This window comes from Centropristis striata, chromosome 4, assembly GCF_030273125.1.
Source record: "Centropristis striata isolate RG_2023a ecotype Rhode Island chromosome 4, C.striata_1.0, whole genome shotgun sequence".
Taxonomy (NCBI): Eukaryota; Metazoa; Chordata; class Actinopteri; order Perciformes; family Serranidae; genus Centropristis; species Centropristis striata.
The window spans coordinates 32128134-32146316 of NC_081520.1; the positions used below are offsets into that span (position 1 = coordinate 32128134).

The 18183-nt window shown below is 39.9% G+C and overlaps 1 protein-coding gene across 2 annotated transcripts in view; it reads left to right on the forward strand.

Annotated features, from left to right (window-relative positions):
• The first annotated feature begins 7210 nt into the window (after positions 1-7210).
• The window catches only part of LOC131970546 (cGMP-dependent 3',5'-cyclic phosphodiesterase), a 223692-nt gene continuing 212719 nt past the window's right edge, over positions 7211-18183 (forward strand). For both annotated transcript variants that reach the window (XM_059331965.1, XM_059331967.1), the window contains exon 1: positions 7211-7569. In XM_059331965.1, the coding sequence (XP_059187948.1) occupies positions 7511-7569 (59 nt within the window). In that variant the 5' untranslated portion in view covers positions 7211-7510. The remainder of the gene's footprint in view (positions 7570-18183) is intronic.

The following is an 18183-nucleotide window of genomic DNA, read 5'->3' on the forward strand; positions in this document are numbered from 1 at the left end:
ATCAGGTCAAATTACTTTAAAGTACGACCAAATACCTCCAAAACTAATAACATTCCCATCAGCCTGAGATTACTCTCACGTAGCCAGACCTATTTCCACAGCACTGTGTAATCTTGGGCTTCACTAAGCCCAGATAGGACCCTTGCAAAACATAATCAGAAACAGCAGAAGGGAAAGAAATTTGCATGTGAGAAACACAACCAATGGCAGGTTTATAGCAACAGTCTACATCCTGTGAGTTGGACTTGTCTCAGCTATAATTAGCTAAATATTATAGTTAAGAAATGGCATACTAACATGCTGAAATGATGAAAACAGGTACCAGCTAAACGTCAGCCTTTCCACTGTGAGCAATGAAACCTGCATGACTATGTTAAGTTGGTTACCTCTAGATTTTTTTTGTCTAAAATAGAAGTCCTTGGATTCAACTTTTGGGTAATTTTTGCTGCAGAAAATTAAATATTAAACCAGCTTTTCTTACCTGACAATAAAGTCAGAGTTATATCCCTTTCAGTTTAGTCAATAAAAAAATTCAAACAGCTGCTGCCATTCATTTATTGATGCTAGACGAGCGTGTGTTTTTAAAAAAACACTGGTAAAAATACTTACTCCAGCTGGTGTTGAGGGCCAACTGAAGACATTTCTTTGACCCGAGTCCCAGCGGAGGATCTGTTAGTGCCCGCAGTGACTGATCTCAATCCGGGGGACACACGAGACTCACAAGTTCTGCTGGACAAACACACACGCACACACACACACACACACACAAATACACGTCCAGCTGAGCACCACAGATCTGTATGCCAACACACCAGATGTGACACGTGCGCACACATCCATGCACACACACATACACACACTCTCAAACTTGACATGGCAATAATAAGGTTCACAGTCTTCTTCGTGCTGCTGCAAGCTCTCCTCTCCTCCTCCTCACTTGTTCTTCCTCTCCCACTCCTCCCTGTCACACCCTTCTGTTCTCGCTCTTCTCCTCATCCATGTGTCTTTGTCTCACTCTGTCTCTCTCTCCCTTGTAATTGACAGCTCCTGCTGGGTGACCTAAGATGCCTCTATTAAAATTGCAATGCTTTTCAGACACATTGCATTGTCCCTCTGTATTTCCTAAATTAGTGCTTCATAAAATGAGGTACCACATGCCTCCGGCTGGTGGTTCCCTGCGTGACAACAGAAAGAAGATGTCGAAAAAAGCAGTATGCTGTGTCCTGAATTGCCTTCTCTTTTCACTCAAGTCTGAATGTGATGTTTGAACACAATCTACTAGATGCATTAAGAACTAGAAAGGCACTTGGACATCACAGAAGTCTGCTAAGTCCATGAAATGTCTCGCAATGTTAAGGGGATAGTTCGGATTTTTTGTAGTGAGGTTATATGAGGTACTTACCCACAGTCAATGTATTACCTACAATCTAGATCTACAATCTACAATGTCATTTAGCAGACACTTTTATCCAAAGCAACGTACATTTGTAAGATCATACAACACAAAAATAAGCAAGAATAAGTGGTATGGACCATAGAATAAACTGTATAAATAATGGACGTTGTCACTGTGACATCACCAGTTGGTTTGTGGCCCGTTGGACGCATCAAGGTCAGAGTTCCACTTGTTGCCATCTTGTTTCCGATATGGGGAGCAGACCATATTTGGACTGTGGAGGAGCGAGAGGGATCTGATCACTGACTACACGCCTCTCTACACCTCAACCTGACTGAGAGAAGTCACTGTTAATTCATATTAGCATTTACTGGAGCATTAACTGGGATGTTCATTTTGGCTAGAAAAAAACTAAAACAAAATGTAATTTACTTACCTCAGAAAAATGAACAGTGACTCCGTCTGTTAGTCCAACCAAACGCCAAGACAATTTAATGAACAAAACGTTCAAATAAACTGTCATTAAGTGAAAATACAGTGAAAGGGTCAAAGTATGTATGTATACATGAGACCAAATCGATAAATGTCCTTTTTTATATCTATATAACGTAATATATAACTTTATTGACACAGTGCCGTAGATACACATTGTTCTGCTTCTCTCCTGATAACGGCTCGCCCTGTTAGTGACCTGTCAATCAAAGGTAGCCACGCCCCAAGTCATACGATTCTTTATCTTCTATTTTCTTCTAAATGGGGCCATTATTTACACAATTAACATCAAATTGTCTTGAAGTTGTTGTCCTAAAAAAAATTCTGAGGTCATAAATCAAGTGAGAAGTTTCCTCATTTTGCATTGAAATTAATGGACAGATTTTTTTTTTACAGCCACAATTTTCGGTAGAATGCAGCTTTTCAGGCACTTCCTGATTTTCCTCCCTGCTCGAACCCGGAGGTTGTCGCCTGGTATGGACTAAGTTGAGTCCTGTTAGTAAGTGCTTTTAGGACACAAGTGCTTTTCAGTAGTGATTGCAGATGGTGAATTTTAAAATAAAAAAAGTTTTGTTCTGTATGTCGATTTTGTGTGTAGATGTTCAGTAAAGGGCTGGATCTTCAGCTTCTTTTTGATAATTGAGAGGGATTCAGCAGATCGTATGCAGTTTAGAAGGTCGTTCCACCACCAGAAGAGTCTGGTTAGAGTAGGACTGCAGTAGATGATGGTCTGCATGTTCCCAGTTTGGAGTACCAGACACCCTCTCCAGGCAGTAACCAGACGGGGCCTGTATTGTAAAAAAACATATTTTGACCACCTTAACAAAGGCCCATCCTAAAAATGTTATACCCGTTTGTCTACGATATATTAATGTGTCCAGCGATTTTTGTTGTTTTCCACAGCCGTTTCATTTGGAGCTACTTTTTCTCAACCGTAGAACTTCCATGTTTCTCACATAAACGGGTATAACATTTTAAGGGTGGGCCTTTGTTTAGGTGGTTAAACGTGTTTTGTGACAGGCCCTGTCTGCAGTCTGGTTACTGCCTGGAGACCGTATCAGGATCTCCAAACTAGTAACGTGTAGACCATCATCTACTACACAGAATACATTCACTGTGGGTAAGTAACTCATACAGCACCACCTAAAAAAATCGGAACTATCCCTTTAACAAAACTGAAAAATAATTTGTGTAACCGTGTACCTGAACTGCCAAGTGGAAACCTCTGGGGCTGAAAATGAAGCCAACGCAGTTGTGCCAAAAACTGCAGCACCTAGAAAGGCCACATGAGGCCGTCTTTCCTCATAAGGTGCGTTTCGGCCGAAACGGCCCTAATTTGAATGTGAGCCGGCCCTAGTAGCCGTTTGAGCCTGGTTGCTGATTGGATAGAACGCTAAGCGGGATGTGACGTAGTACTCAATGCCACAACAACAAGCGCCATTTTTAAAAGCCAGCGAGTAGTAAACATAAGCCCCTTTCATAGTGCGGTCCTGCAAATGTCCTGCTATACTGCTGCAAAGATCTGTGCCAGCTCTTCGCCTGAGGGCGTTCATAGTGATCCCGTGAAGGAGTGATATCCGTGCCCTTTCATAGTGCAGTCCAGCGTCGCAGAACAAGTTCACAGTAGCACAGTGCCAATAGGCTAACAGTTAGCTCTGTAGCAGTACAGTGTGTATGTGCTGCAGCAGGGTGTGTTCACTTGGATGTGATCTCTGTTTGTCTACAACAAGCTCCAGACACTCAGTGCACAGTTAGCGATGCCGGTTAATTTACGATCAGCGGCGGACACCAGGTGTACAGTTAGCATGCCCGTTTATTTACAATAAGCGGCAGATGCTGTGCATAGTTAGCGACGCCGGCTGCAGTTGTTGTGCATGCTGTCGAAACTGTCACTAAGCAATTACGGCATGATCGGAAAAACCATATGTCACCTCCGAAGTCTCGTAAATCCCTCTGGGGCCTTTTTTTGTAATAGAGACACGCTGAGTGAGCGGACATTTGAGAGGGCGTGGCCTGAGACTTTTGTTTTTTTTTGGTTTAACTCACCTTTTTAAATTCTATTAAGGCTTATTCCTTGCATAATGCATAATTGAGGGCTAGCTGCTGCATTCAACACCCCCAGTAACAACCACACTGCATCTCTTTGCCCATTTTTGGACTGGGTGGGGAGTCAGGAACCACCACACTGGGCTTCATTTTGACTCTTCAGAAATCTATGTGTGATGTCACAGAGACTGCATCCGTGTGTTAAACAGTCTAGGAGATCCTCTCCAAAGTTTAGTTGGAAATCCTCCTCCCACCCATACTGCATCCTTCCAGCAAGTTTAATGGAAATGGGGCCAGTAGTTTTTACATAATCCTGTTGACAAACACACAAACAAAACCGAAAACATGACCTCTGTGGCGGAGGTAATGATGAGGACAAACCAAGATGCTGAGATAAAGTTACACAGGCACGACTGATCTGATTTTTGGAATCCTTCTGGTCTTTCTTTATTACAGTGAGATAGTCTGGTTTGAATCAGATTTTATCCGTCCGGACAGTGCTATGGAGATAATCCACATGCCACAAATTATAAATAAACACACTGTCTGTTGGAGCTTGTAAATACCAAAGAGGACATTGAGGGTATTTATTTCATGTATTATGTTTATATGTCAAACAAAAGACACAAATCATTTAATTACTAAAGGCCTGTAATATAATCAAAAGTAACTAGAGATATACCACATGCACATAAAAACATGCACCCATAAGTTAACTAAAGACAATCAAAGTCTGAACCAGTTGTACAGATGGGGGTCAGGATCCCTAGAATGGACCACAAGATGAGCAATGGGGTGGTTAAAAAAAGATTTTTGAACTGTTTTATGTATTATTGCATAGTTTGACCTCTAACAATAAACTGATTCACTGACATTAATTTTTAATAAATCTCCCATTCATATCAGCACACTATAACAGCAGTCTTAAGACTTAAGATAAGCTTAATTGATGACAGAGTTGCCATCCAACAAGTTGTTATTTATTAACTTGACAGACGCTTGTTAGAGGTCACAGTTTGAGCCCAGTAGTGTATTAAATATAACCTACTGAAAGTGAAAGTATAGAAATGGACCACAGATAATTAAATATATATGGCATTGTATTTCATGTCACATTTGGGGGGTGGGGGTGGGGGTTGTTTTCTAGTTTGTACCTGTGAGCCCAGGAGACTTGCAAACTTTCTGTAACAGCCTGTCAGAGAGATTGGTGTTGTTACAGATAACTAATCTGCTGCACTACAGTGGTAGTGAGTATGTTGTAGATAGGATTTTTACAGAACAGGCACTTTTGACATATCAGCACAGGTGTAATTAATAACAATAATTGTGTCTCCATTTATTTGCGGCGGGCCAGTTCAAAGGGTCTTGGCGTTGTAATTATTCACTCCCTAATATGTCTTAATGGAATGAATGAATGAATGTTAGCAGTTGGACCTGTGATGTCTTGCATTGACACAAAGTAATGGTTGACTTGAGATATGCCTATTTTTAAAAAGTCAGGGACAGGCCAATTAGGCTTTGCACAATTTGATTGAAGTTAAAGACTTTTTAGTGCATAATAAAGATGGCTTTTTAATGAAGGACAGGTGTAAGTCATTGTGTTATAACTGAAGCAATGTTTTTCCTTCTATTTTTTATTTTCTTTATCAAGCATTCCTACCCACCTCCCACTCATCCCATCCACCCTAAAGTCTATATAAAGATACAAATTCAACACAATGACATAATTCTGTATAGGTAAATAAAGACCAGTAGAAAATAAATATAAATGAATAAATAAGAAGAGAAACAGGGGGAGAGGAAGGCTTATAACTGAATAACATTAAATCAGAGTGAATATTATTGTATAATAACACAGACAGATATTCCTCTTATTCCAGGGAGTGTGTTCAAAGGCTATTGAAATCATCTATCAAACTTTGCCATTTTGTTTAATAGAAAAGGCCTCTAGTGCTGGTACTGGGAGTAAATGTTATATTCTTAAGTTTAAGATATAATCACAGGTCCCTAAAACTGATAGAAGGTGCATGGGAAATTAAAGCCATTTTACAATCTTGTTCATTTTATTTGACTTACTGAGAAAGCAGAACAATAGCAGTATGGAGAACGCAGCTAGACTTCAAAAGATAAAAGTAAAATATGGAGGTGTGGTTTATAATTTAAATGTTATCAAGGGTAGCCCCACCACCGAAAGGAAAAGCACAAAAAGTGTATTAATATTTTGATAGTATTGCATGGATTAATCCAAATTACATAGAGACCCAGCTCATTGATACAGGTGTTTGCAGTTACGGGTGATTAGACCTCAGCTCAGGCTGAAAAGCCCTGAGGTCACCAAACTCTCTAACTAGAATTAATGACAGAGATGATGATGCTGAACAGAAACAACAGATCAGTGTTTGGAGAATGACAGAGCTGTCACTCAATCACGGCCTACACACACACACACACACACACACACACACACACACGGCTTGGCGTGGAGGTCTAACCAGACAAAAATAATGGAGAACACCTGTGTAGGTGAACCATACTTTAGGCTGCAGGCGGGTTAATGTTTTCAGATTATTTTTTTTACATAAAATACTGATTTTCTATTTGTCTTACATGAATATGTTGACCAGAAATCCTTAGAATGCAAGAGACCTGACATCTGAAGCTTCTTGGTGATATTTTAAGGCCTTGAATGTCAACAAATGTGAAAGGCTCCTGTTTCACTGCCATAGTAGTGAATCCCTGCTGCTTCCTTGTGTGTACTGGGAGGGCCATATAAGGCAGAAGATCAGCGTTGGACCTTGAGACCTGTGTCCCACACTGGATTAGAGTGCAACATGTGGTTTTATAGTGAAACCCTGCCAGCACAGGCCGATAACATCTCCTCTGTTTGGGACAGCAGACAAGTGCACACTGTCTCAGAGTTACAGTAGATATATGGAGCAAGAAGAAGAAGGAGTGAGCGTGGTGGGAGTTGTGTGTGAAAAATGCGCAGCTGAGGTGTGAAGATACACCGTGAAAGTTGCATTTTCACAACACGACTTGGATTTTTTCACGGATGAGTTAATACTCATGGGAGAGCAGGCATTACCCGAGGAAGATGTTTGGTCAGCGGTGCACGCAGGGGAGTGACGTGCTCCGGTATGACTGACGCGTGATGGACTGTTGATGTGTCCATGTGGCGTTAAAGTACCGTCTTTCTCTCTCTCTTTCTCTCTCACCCCCCCCCCCCCCCCCCCCCCCTCTCTCTCTCAGCCGTTATATCCTCGCTCACCACAGCTCGAGTATCAGTTACCGGGTCCCGACCAATCCCCGCGCGCTGTCAGAGCTCGAGAGGAGACGAGCAGCGGAGAGCAGACCGGAGCGAGGCAGACGCAGGGGTAAAGAAAGCGCGAGGAGCACACACCCAACCATCTTTCTATCCATCCATCGTCTATCCTCCGTCACCCCCCCACCCTCCCCCCTACACACAGGCAGCTCTCCTCCCACCTCCTCCTCCTCCTCCTCCTTCCCTCCCCCCTCGAGGTCCTCCTGACTGCAGCTGTTTGGGTTAACCGGGGAAGGCGCGAGGCAGGATGCGCGATGGGACAAGCGTGCGGACACGCGCTCCTCTGCCGTAGCCAGCCGCCGTCCTCCGAGATGTAAGTGTATCTGATAATGTATGTTGGGGATACTGTGTGTGTGTGTTGTGTGTTCCGTGCCACTTACTACATACAGCGCGCAAACTGAGCGAGACACATGGCGCCGAGCGTGGAGCCAAATCCAGACTGGTGCTGGAGTAGAGTGAGTGTGACCTGCTGGGTGTCATCATCCCCGCTGACAGCGGCGAGGAACACCCCAGGTGAACCGTGCAGGTGGCTGTCAGTACAAACCGTGTCAGTAGTTTACCTCCATCACACTGGAACATCACTAAAATGTTCTCATAGTGAACAGTCTGCTCTACTGAGAGTTTGTTGACCTTATGGTGCCTTTTTATCTGCCAAGATATAACATAACTTCACAGTGATCTGGTACTCTGTAAAAAAACAAAAACAAACAAACAAAAAAAAATCTGGCAGCAAAAGTTGCCAAACACTTCAAATAGCAGTAAACAACCATAAGTTATTTTACAGATAATGTCTTTTAAAAATACAGATAATATACAGTCAACATCTTTATTAAAATACATATGTAATATATGTATGTCTTTAAAAATATCTTTATATGATGGTAAATGTCTTTTTTTTAAACCATTTTCTTTACATTAAACACATTTTTTTACTGTAAAAAAACAGAACGTTGCCTTAATTTTACATTCAGCAATTTGATATGTATTTACTACTTAATCATATTAATTTTGAGTCATTTACACTTAAAACAACTGCTTAAAGTGTGGTTTGTGGCACTCTGACGGAAAAGTTTTCAAATTTATTCACTCAAATCATCACAATATTAATGTATACAAGAAATAAAATCTGCAAATACGTTTAGTATAGTATAGTGTATAGTGTAATATATACATTACATACCTTTCTAATACATTTTTCCTCTGTCGTTCTTTTACAAAATTAAAAGTGTAATAAATTGGTACTAAAATATAGGGCTATGATGAGAAAGGAAAAACATTTTTACCCATATTTTATGCAAATTTGATCTAAAATATTGTAATATCGCAATTAATTGGAATCGACAGATTCTTGCCCACACACAGCCAGAGTAAAAACCTTATATAGTACCACTTTATAAGGATTATACTCTGTAACTAATCACTTGATTAATGGTTAAAAAAGTAGTCTACGAATGGTTTATAGATCAGTAATAAGCCTTTAAGGAGAAAAGCTTTTGGGTTGCTAGGACGCTGGTTGCTATTAGACTTACCATGTGGCATTGGGCTGCACAGAAACTGGACCAAAACATGTTTATTGCCAACTTATCATACATTTATACAACTATAAGTGATTATATTTGTGACTGCCATGGAGATTCTTCCCACCCTGTTTATCCAAAGGTTGTTTTTTTTATTAACCATTAATAATATTGTCTTTGTCAGCCTCTTATTAAGAGTGCCTTATTAGAATACTTGATGATTTTCAAGTTTTTAAATAAACTTGCCCTTTATGTGCAATTTTCTCCTTTGAAACCAAAAAGATGCCTCATCTCAGAGCTTAAAACCCGTCTGTTTTTCAGCTTTAATGTTCATTCTTGACCCTGAGGCTGTTTTCCTTGTTCATGAAAAGTTGACATTTTAGTGATAAGTGGTTTTCACAGAACAGCAAATATGTGCCATGGATCAAAGGAGGTTGACACGATCATTATTAATGCAATAAAGCAGCCCTGTGTTGCATGCTGTCTTTGCGAAGCTTCTAGTCTTTACTGTATGCTGAGAACATCGTGGAGGGATGTACGTTAAACTCCGTGGTTATTGTCAGGACCATTAGCTGTGGTGTTGTCGTTCAGTCCGTGTGTGTTTGTCGTGACTTCTCTCAGCACCAGCTGTCTGGTGAACTTTTAAATGTCAGGGCCACACTCGGCGTTCAGCTAAATGTTAGCTAATAAGGAAGTCCTCCTGGTATTGAAACAGCTTTCTTTTATGTGAAATTAAAGTTTGCCATGTAAACACACAACGCCGGCTCTCAAATTAAGTGATGCATGTGCTGCTGCGCTGCTGATCAAACAGCATGCACATACTGTATATAAGCTTCCCTCAGGACTTGTCTTGATGCCTATAGTCTGCTTTTTTATGCTATAAACATCCCCCCCCCCCCCCCCCCATCATAGCTGAAAGAGCATTATTTTCAGTTAATAACATTGTGTTGCCATTATACGCTGATTGCTCAAAATATTAGAGACAGCTCCCTCATATCAAGTTTCACCCCCTTTTTGTCTCATAGTTGAAAATCCTCATCTAATGCGCTCCCTCCTTCATTATTAGTTTAAATCCAATGTGGGAAATCATTGAGGGATAATGGCTTTTATTCACCTCACCAGTGCTTGTGGGGAGAAGACTAAGCTTCTTACATTGGGCGTTTGTTGGCCAGTCTAGGAGAAAATAACCAGAGTTGTGGAGGGATAATGAATCTGCCAGGTGGACGTCAGTGGTCTCTGACATACAATTAGTTTCAGTAGCTGGCCTCACCTGCTCCCCTCAAGCTGGAGTCGCTTTGTCTCAGAGACTCAGTGATCAGTTCGGGTCATGAAGTGTGATACAGCCATGAAATACACAACAGCAGATGTCAAGCCTGTACCTGTTGGGAGGTGCCCCATGTTGTGGGCGAGCATTGTGGTCCAAATAAATCCCAGCTAGAGCAACATCCACAGCCTTTTGTGTTTCCGTCATTGTGGTGGTTTTCTTGAGTCCTGGATTACAGCTATTCATCACACATATTGACCAAGTTCTACGGTTTCAGAACCACATCCGTGTATTCTGTCTAAACTCAGACCTCCATCCATTCACCCTCGGTTTGCAATGTTTGATGCTCTGTCTTTGTGATGCTCTGAACAGCCCTTTGAGGAGGACACGTTCATATTAAATGCACTTCATTTATCATCTTGCTTCATTATAGCAGCCACCAACCATCGCCTCTTTAATCTGTATTTGAATGTGTTTATGAGTGTGCATAGGCACAGTCTTTAGCCTGAAAAATATTGCAATTTACTGGATTGACGCCAGTAAGTCAGATCCCCCAGCCTCCTGCTGAAACACACACACACACACACACGCACAGGAATCAGGTTACAACTCTCCTGCTGCTGTGTACTTTTGTGCACTTGTGTGTGTGTGTGTGTGAGTGGGAAAGAGAGAGAAGGGATGCTGACGTTGCACTGTGTTATCATCAGTAATGGGCTCATCAATACTAAAATATTCAGAGAGAGGGAGAGAGAGAGAGAAAAAGAGACAGAGAGGGAAGAAGGAGATAAAGTGAAAGCAAAGAGAAAGCAGAAAGGAACCATTGTGACTTGTGTTTGGATGCTTTTGCATGTGCTTATGTGTTTGTGTAAATACACAATGTGTGTGCTTCAACAGAGACATTTATCTTAAAAGCCTTCTATTTACTGATTTATCTGCATTTCGATTTCCTGTATCTTGCCTGAGTGTAGATCCCATTCCAATGCACAATTATTCAGAACTGATCAAAATTGCAATATGGACGAGTGCAATATCCACATTGGAGGATGCACTATATTTGTTAAAGGTAAAATATGTGTAAAAAGAGTATTGTCATGCTGCAGAGATGTCACAGCCTACTAATTGCAGCTTTGGGTTGCCTCTATTTGGGCTCAGATGAACCATGATTAGCTTCCTTCTGTTTTGCGAGAGCCCGGAGATCATTGATGATGCAAAAGTTAGTTAGCATATCTTAGTTAGCTTTGATTCAATAAAACTAAACATGTCATATTTGACTTTGACTGAACATTTGCTCTCACTTTGCGACAAAAATATCAGGATATATATCATTTACAGATATTCAGCCTAAATAGCCTATACAGGGATTACTTTTGGTCCATATCCCACCTCCCTTATTCGTATTGGTTTATCTTCTGTTATTTTTTATGTGCCAGCAGTTTGTTCACAATTTGGATGTTCCCTTTCAACAAGCTCGAACAGTCTGGTCCCATTAGCTCAGGAATTTAGATATAGGATATTATAGTATAGGCCATTTATTATTAGCATAGGTTTGGATAGGATTGACTATTGTGTATTTTATGTTTTTGGTGTCAGTATTAAGATAATTGCAATTAGATAATTTCTCCAAATTGTGCAGCCCTACCTGTATCTGAGTCCAGAATCATATGTAGAGTAGTCAGTATGACATATACAGTCATGGAAAAATATCTAGACATTTTCCATGGTTTTCTTCATAATGATTCTGGTTATTATCAAGAAAGCCATGGAAAATGTCTTGCTATCAGGTCTTAAATTAAACTTAACTTAACTTAACTTAACTTAACTTAACTTAACTTAAATACTCTTATGAGCTATTTTTGTTGTTATCATTATATTTGTCCAAACAAATGTACCTTTAGTTGTACCAGACATTAAATGAACAAGAAATTGAAGAAAATGGGTGGTTTAATAATTTTTTCCATGACTGTATATTCAAACCCCTGATTCTCGGGCTGTGACGATAAGCGCATCACCATCACTGTCACCACTGTTGCTACACTCCAATTAATATGTAGAATAAAAAAAAAATAATTGAAAAGCTGTGCACATTCATGGCAAAAACTCTTGTCCTCCAGTTCCTCCAAATTGAGCATGTAATTCGTTTTTTTAAATACAGAACTGAAAGAATATTCGGTTGCATGCTCCCATGAAATTTCTGCATGAATATTATTAGGGCGACTGGCAGAGCTCAGACCCTGTGAAGCTCTTCCAGCTGAATCATCATTACGAAAGATGAGCAACTGTGTCAAAAAACAAAACTCTGTCCTTATAATAAAAAGGTCAAAGGTCACGAGTGTGAGAGAAGAGAGATGTCAACTGTTAAAAATGATTTGATCAGCAAGAGTGAAGTTTTCGTCCCAGCATCACCACTGTATATGTTTATGATAGAGATTAAGCTTTGTTGATACATTTAGCAGTTTTGATAAATTAACGAGTGGAGTTTTTTGTTTCTGATTGCAAAGAGAAAGCACTCTGATACTGCTGTGGCTCTGATGTACCGATCTGAAGGACTAAACTTTCTCCAAAACATAGCTAAAAAAGATTGTAGTCACATACTGAAACAGAAACCTAGTATCATCAAATTATTCAGAAGACTCAGTGGACTTCAGTGGCATTGAGGTTGAGTGATGACCTCAAATGCAAATAAAGTGCTGCTTTCAGACCTCCCTAACCCTGCTCCACTTACTCCTTTACTGCTCTTGATGTTAATGTGTACTTGAAAAAGTACAGCTTGAACAGAACCAGTCAAGATAGTTGTGAAGGTCACATCTGCACATTAATCGCCCCGCCCATCCTGAGTCACACACACGTGCACACACCACCATCTATCCATTTTCCATACCTTCTGATCCATCACAGGGTTTCAGGGGGCTGGACTCAATCTCAGCTCTCAATAGGTGAGAGGCTGACTACACCCATTCACATCTATGGCCATTTTCAAGTATTTAATACATCTATTCTAGATAGCATATTTTTTGACTCTGTGTAATAGTGATGTTCAGTATCTAAGGGTATTTTACACCATTTTCCATTTCCCAACTTTTTTGTAATCGGGGTTGTAGTTATCAGAAGTAATGCCACTAACGTGCTACTTAGTCACGCTAATCGGACTACTTTTTTTCAGTAATGAGTAGTCTAACACGTTGCTATTTCCAAACCAGTATTTAGTTACTATTTTTGTCATTTTCATACATATATATTTTTTTTCTTCTTGGGGTGACGCAGGCTACATGACAAATCACGTTTCCACATGAGGAGGTCAACTCATGTGTAGTATGCTACCGCGACACAAACGTAAACAATGGAGGGAGGAGAGAGATAGGTGTTTTGCGGCTGTAAATACAGCCATTACTTTGACTTTGTGTCAGCAAAAGATGGAAACATTCAAGGTTCGTTGTACACTCTGTGCTGGCGGCAACGTGTTATCTACCTTTAAAAATACGTCCAATTTTAAAAAAACATTTAGAGTGGCAGCATGGCACAGCCACACTAAAGGAGCATGTCCCACCTGGTGCCAAGCAAAGAGGTCCCCCAGCCTCCAAACTACCAAAACTGGACTTCGGTTCAAAACTACAAGTGGGGGAGAGTTGAATAAGTTGGTCGGTCAGTATGTTGTAGAGGAAATGCAGCCCTTAAACACCGTTGACTCGCCCTCGTTTTGTGCCATTATAAACAAGATCCCTACTATCAATGCTGCCTCACAGAACATCTTTTTCTTCTTACCTGGAGTATGAGGAGAATGCAGAGATGGAGAGAAATCTGAAGGCTGCGCTGAGGTCGACTTTGTGTCAACTACTACAAACATTTGGACAGCTAACAACAGAAGCTGCATGGGAGTAATGCTCCACTGGATCAGTAGATCCACATTAGAGTCAACAAGGCAGCTGCTGAATGTAACTAATAAAATAACTTGTAATCTAACTTAGTTACTTTTAAAATCAAGAACTTAGTAAAGTAACAAAGTTACTTTTTAAAGGAGTAATCAGTAATCAGATTACTTTTTCAAAGTAACTGTGGCAACATTGGTAATCACACTCGGGTTCGGCACAAAACAAACGCACCGAGACCCTTTGATGAGGTGTTCTTAGTCACACTCACACACAAGTTTACAAACTCATCAACTGATTCGGACTGGAGCAAATGAGCTATAAATGTGAAAAGAATTAAAACAATTGGAAACTTGATGTTAAATCTAATTTGTTTCACCCAGTAGTTACACTTGTAATGAACTGTTCAATGCAGCAGAAGGAGCAGTGGTTAAAAATCACAACATTTTTGGAGGCGTATGGGATGAAAGCAGGACTGTAAGAAAGTCTCTATTCTATTCAAGTGGAATCAAGAAGAAAATCCAAATAAAAACATGGCTACATGGCTCAGAGTGGTTTGGGGACTTAAGCTACGTTACTGCACCAAATTCATTCAACTGCACTCAATAAATGCCATAACAAGACTCATATTTTACTCAGTGTGTGTATTTAAGCCAGAGGAAGGAGATGGATGCATTAATTTGGTGACGGCAACAAGCTGTTTAACATTAATGTTAAATGCATTGTAATCTGTATATAATGAGATGTAAAACAACTGTCCCGATCATTAACAGAGTGGAAATCTGTTTCATCATTAGCTTTAACTAAACGTTCTCCTTGGTTTGCCGTGTAATCTACCAGTGATTTTCTGAAGATAATATAAATCCTTGTGGTCACCCAGTGCTTCAAGTGATGTGCCGTATGAATAGCCTTTTATTAATTATTAGATATTAAATGAGATCTGTGCATATCATATACTAATGTGCTCCCTCATTGAGATGCATATGGAACCAAAGCTGGGAGTACGATAGTTTGCATAAAGTAATGGTGCCATTGGGAGTATTATACTGTAGCTGCAGGTGTATGACGTACATATAGAAGTACTTAAATTAGAGCACTAACTTTTACATTTTCACCGATTAAAGAAGTTCCACAATGAGACATTCGGACATACAACAGGTTTCATCATCGAAAGACAATAAAGGTCTTCATTACGGCTCTGGCAAACTGTATCACAGAAGAGTGAAGTGAGCATACAGTCATGGAAAAAATTATTAGACCATCCTTGTTTTTCTTCAATTTCTTGTTTATTTTAATGCCTGGTACAACTAAAGGTACATTTGTTTGGACAACGTTAATGATAACAACAAAAATAGCTGATAAGAGTTTAATTTCAGAGTTGATATCTAGAAATTTTCCATGGTTTTCTTGATAGTGATATTGGTTATTATCAAGAAAACCATGGAAAATGTCTAGATATCAACTCTTAAATTCAACTCTTATGCTATTTTTGTTGTTAACATTATATTTGTCCAAAAAATGTGCCTTTAGTTGTACCAGGCATTAAAATGAACAAGAAATTGAAGAAAAAGGGTGGTCTAATAATTGTTTCCATGACTGTATATGCATCACACTTGTAGTCCTGCACTGCAGCTGTGATTGAGCTCTTTTGTTAATGTGTTTGTTAATATTTTAGTTATCTTACTGCATAAATGTTATCAAACAAAATAAAGTTTTCCTCTACATGAAATGGAATAACTCTCTTCCAGCCAGTCCATCACCACACATTGCAATGCTGAAACAGCACCTTTTTTCCCAATATAAATTCCCTCAAAACATTTATTTCACCATATTGATCTGCAGGAGTGAGTGTGTGTGTGTGTGTGTGTGTGTGTGCGTGTGTGTGTGTGTGTGTGTGCATGTGTGCTTCTGCAGTGTTGATTTAGAAACTTTGTGAGATTGTCATGCCGTCTCTGCTGTTTCTATTGTGGGTTCGACACAAGAATAGAAAACCTGGCCAGCTGGTCACTTGTGATGACAGTTTCTCACACCTTATTAGGAAGTGTTATTTTAAAGACGGAGGCTAGGATTACAGTTAGGTTGAATTTAAGGTTTCATATGTTTCAGGTTTAGGTTTAAAGCTAGAGCAGGTTTAGAGTTACAGGGCTGAGGTCTGTGGAATGTGTTGATAAAGTGACAGCCATGGTAAGAGTACAGCTCCAGGGAGTGAATTTAAGTCAATACAATATCATCACAAGTGTGTGTGTCTGTGTGTGTGTGTGTGTGTGTGTGTGTGTGTGTGTGTGAGCCTGGAGGTGTCTCGGGGAAATGAGCCTGACAGCTCCCATGGTTCCCAGCTTTGGCTCCAGCAGCTCCTGTCAGCCTTCTTATCTCTATGGACTGTTGCCACAGACAGGTGTTTCTGTGTGTGTGTGTGTGTGTGTGTGTGTGTGTATCTATGTGTATGCATGCAGGCTTGTGTATATTTACAAGTGTGTCAGTGTATAGAACTTACAAGTGTGTCTGCATGTGTGTATAGGCACATTTGTGTTGTTGTCGGAAACCCAACGGACAACCTCTACTGTGCATGTGAGTGTTTTTTAAGGTGCTTCTGTCTGTGTCTAAAACTGGATTGTATGTGTGTGTGTGTGTGTGTGTGTGTGTGTGTGCGTGCTCCCTGGAGAGATTAAGGTGGGAGGTAAGGCAGCTGTGTTTGGGACACAGAGCTTTGGTTTAATTAGAAAACCGTATCAAGCACCCCTCCGTTTGTGTGACAAGACCTCATTGATAGGCAGTAGAGGTGTGTGTGTGTATGTGTGTGTGTGTGCGTTGTTGTTACTTATAGCTTGAGGCGTGAATAACCTTAAATAAACGTGGCGTAATCTGCCACAGAGATTGCATACAGAAATTCAGGTTTGACATCCGGCTTTAGCACTTTCAGTCTTTGTGACGTTTGTGTTTAAGTCTTGTTGTTCTTGTGTGACACTATAATGCTTGAATGTGTTTACGGCTTTGTTTGAAGGTCATTGTGATTTCAGTGTGAACGGCTACATCTGTTTTACTATGTGTAAATTTTAGCTCATTTGTTTTTGCAGGCGACCTGTGTGTGCCTTTCTTTGTGTCTGAAGTTGCACAGATACAGGGTCGTTGTTGCAATACGAAAAGCACAGAAGGCTATTATCTCTGACACTCTACACTTGGCTTTAAAATGCATTCTGGGTGATCACATTGCAATCGGAAAGTGCTTAACCACATGAAAGTAGGTGTTAATGCACCCAAAATTCAAGCATTGAAGAATTGTGGACTGATCGGCATTGAACACAATGCATCTCAGATCTTAGATGAGCCCCCTGGACTATTATTATTATTAGTAGTAGTAGTAATATTATTATTAATAATATAAATATTGTTATAGTTATCAGTAGTAGCATTGGTGCCCCCCCCCCTTTTTTTTCTTGGATCTTTATTTTATTATTTTTAATTAATTCATATATTTTTTCACTGTGTTTTTCTACTTAAATTAACTTTATTATTATTATTATTATTATTATTATTATTATTATTATTATTAATAATAATAATAATAATAATAATAATAATAATAATAATTTATTTATTTGTCATGGTTTGCTCTCTTTTTCTGGGCTTGTCCTTTCTTCATCATTCATCCATTCTTATATATTTCTTATTTATCACACACACACACACACAAACACACACACACACACACACACACACACACACACACACACACACACACACACATTTTGAGGTTAAAGGGCATAGGTTGCTGTATAAATAAATACAATATTTTCATATTGTGCATGAATGTGAAAATGACCCAGTATCTGGTTTCTTATATTATTTCCCCCCTACAAACATGGTAGTATTCAGAGAGAGAGCATCCAGTAGTGGCATCTACCGTATGTGGAATAAAAGTAACTATTTGAAGAATAGGCTGAAAGAGAAGTGGGATCTTAAAATGACAGAAGATGACTGAAGTAAATTATTTATGAAGCTCAAACTGACAGACCCAAAAAATAATTTCACGCAGCTCAAAGTTTTACAAGTTCACAGTGTAGTGAGGGGAGAATCCTTCATATCCTGTTTTTCATTTATGGAAAAAAACCAAAACAAACCAAACCAAACACAGACACCCTCGTAGCTCAGCGGGTAGAACATGTCCCATTAGGGCTGACACCTTCCAGCACCCGCCTGGGTCCCAGTCTGTGGCCCAGGGCCCTCTGCTGCATGTTGCCTTTCCTGTGTTTGTTTCTCTGAAGCAGAAATGCTCAAAAATTAAA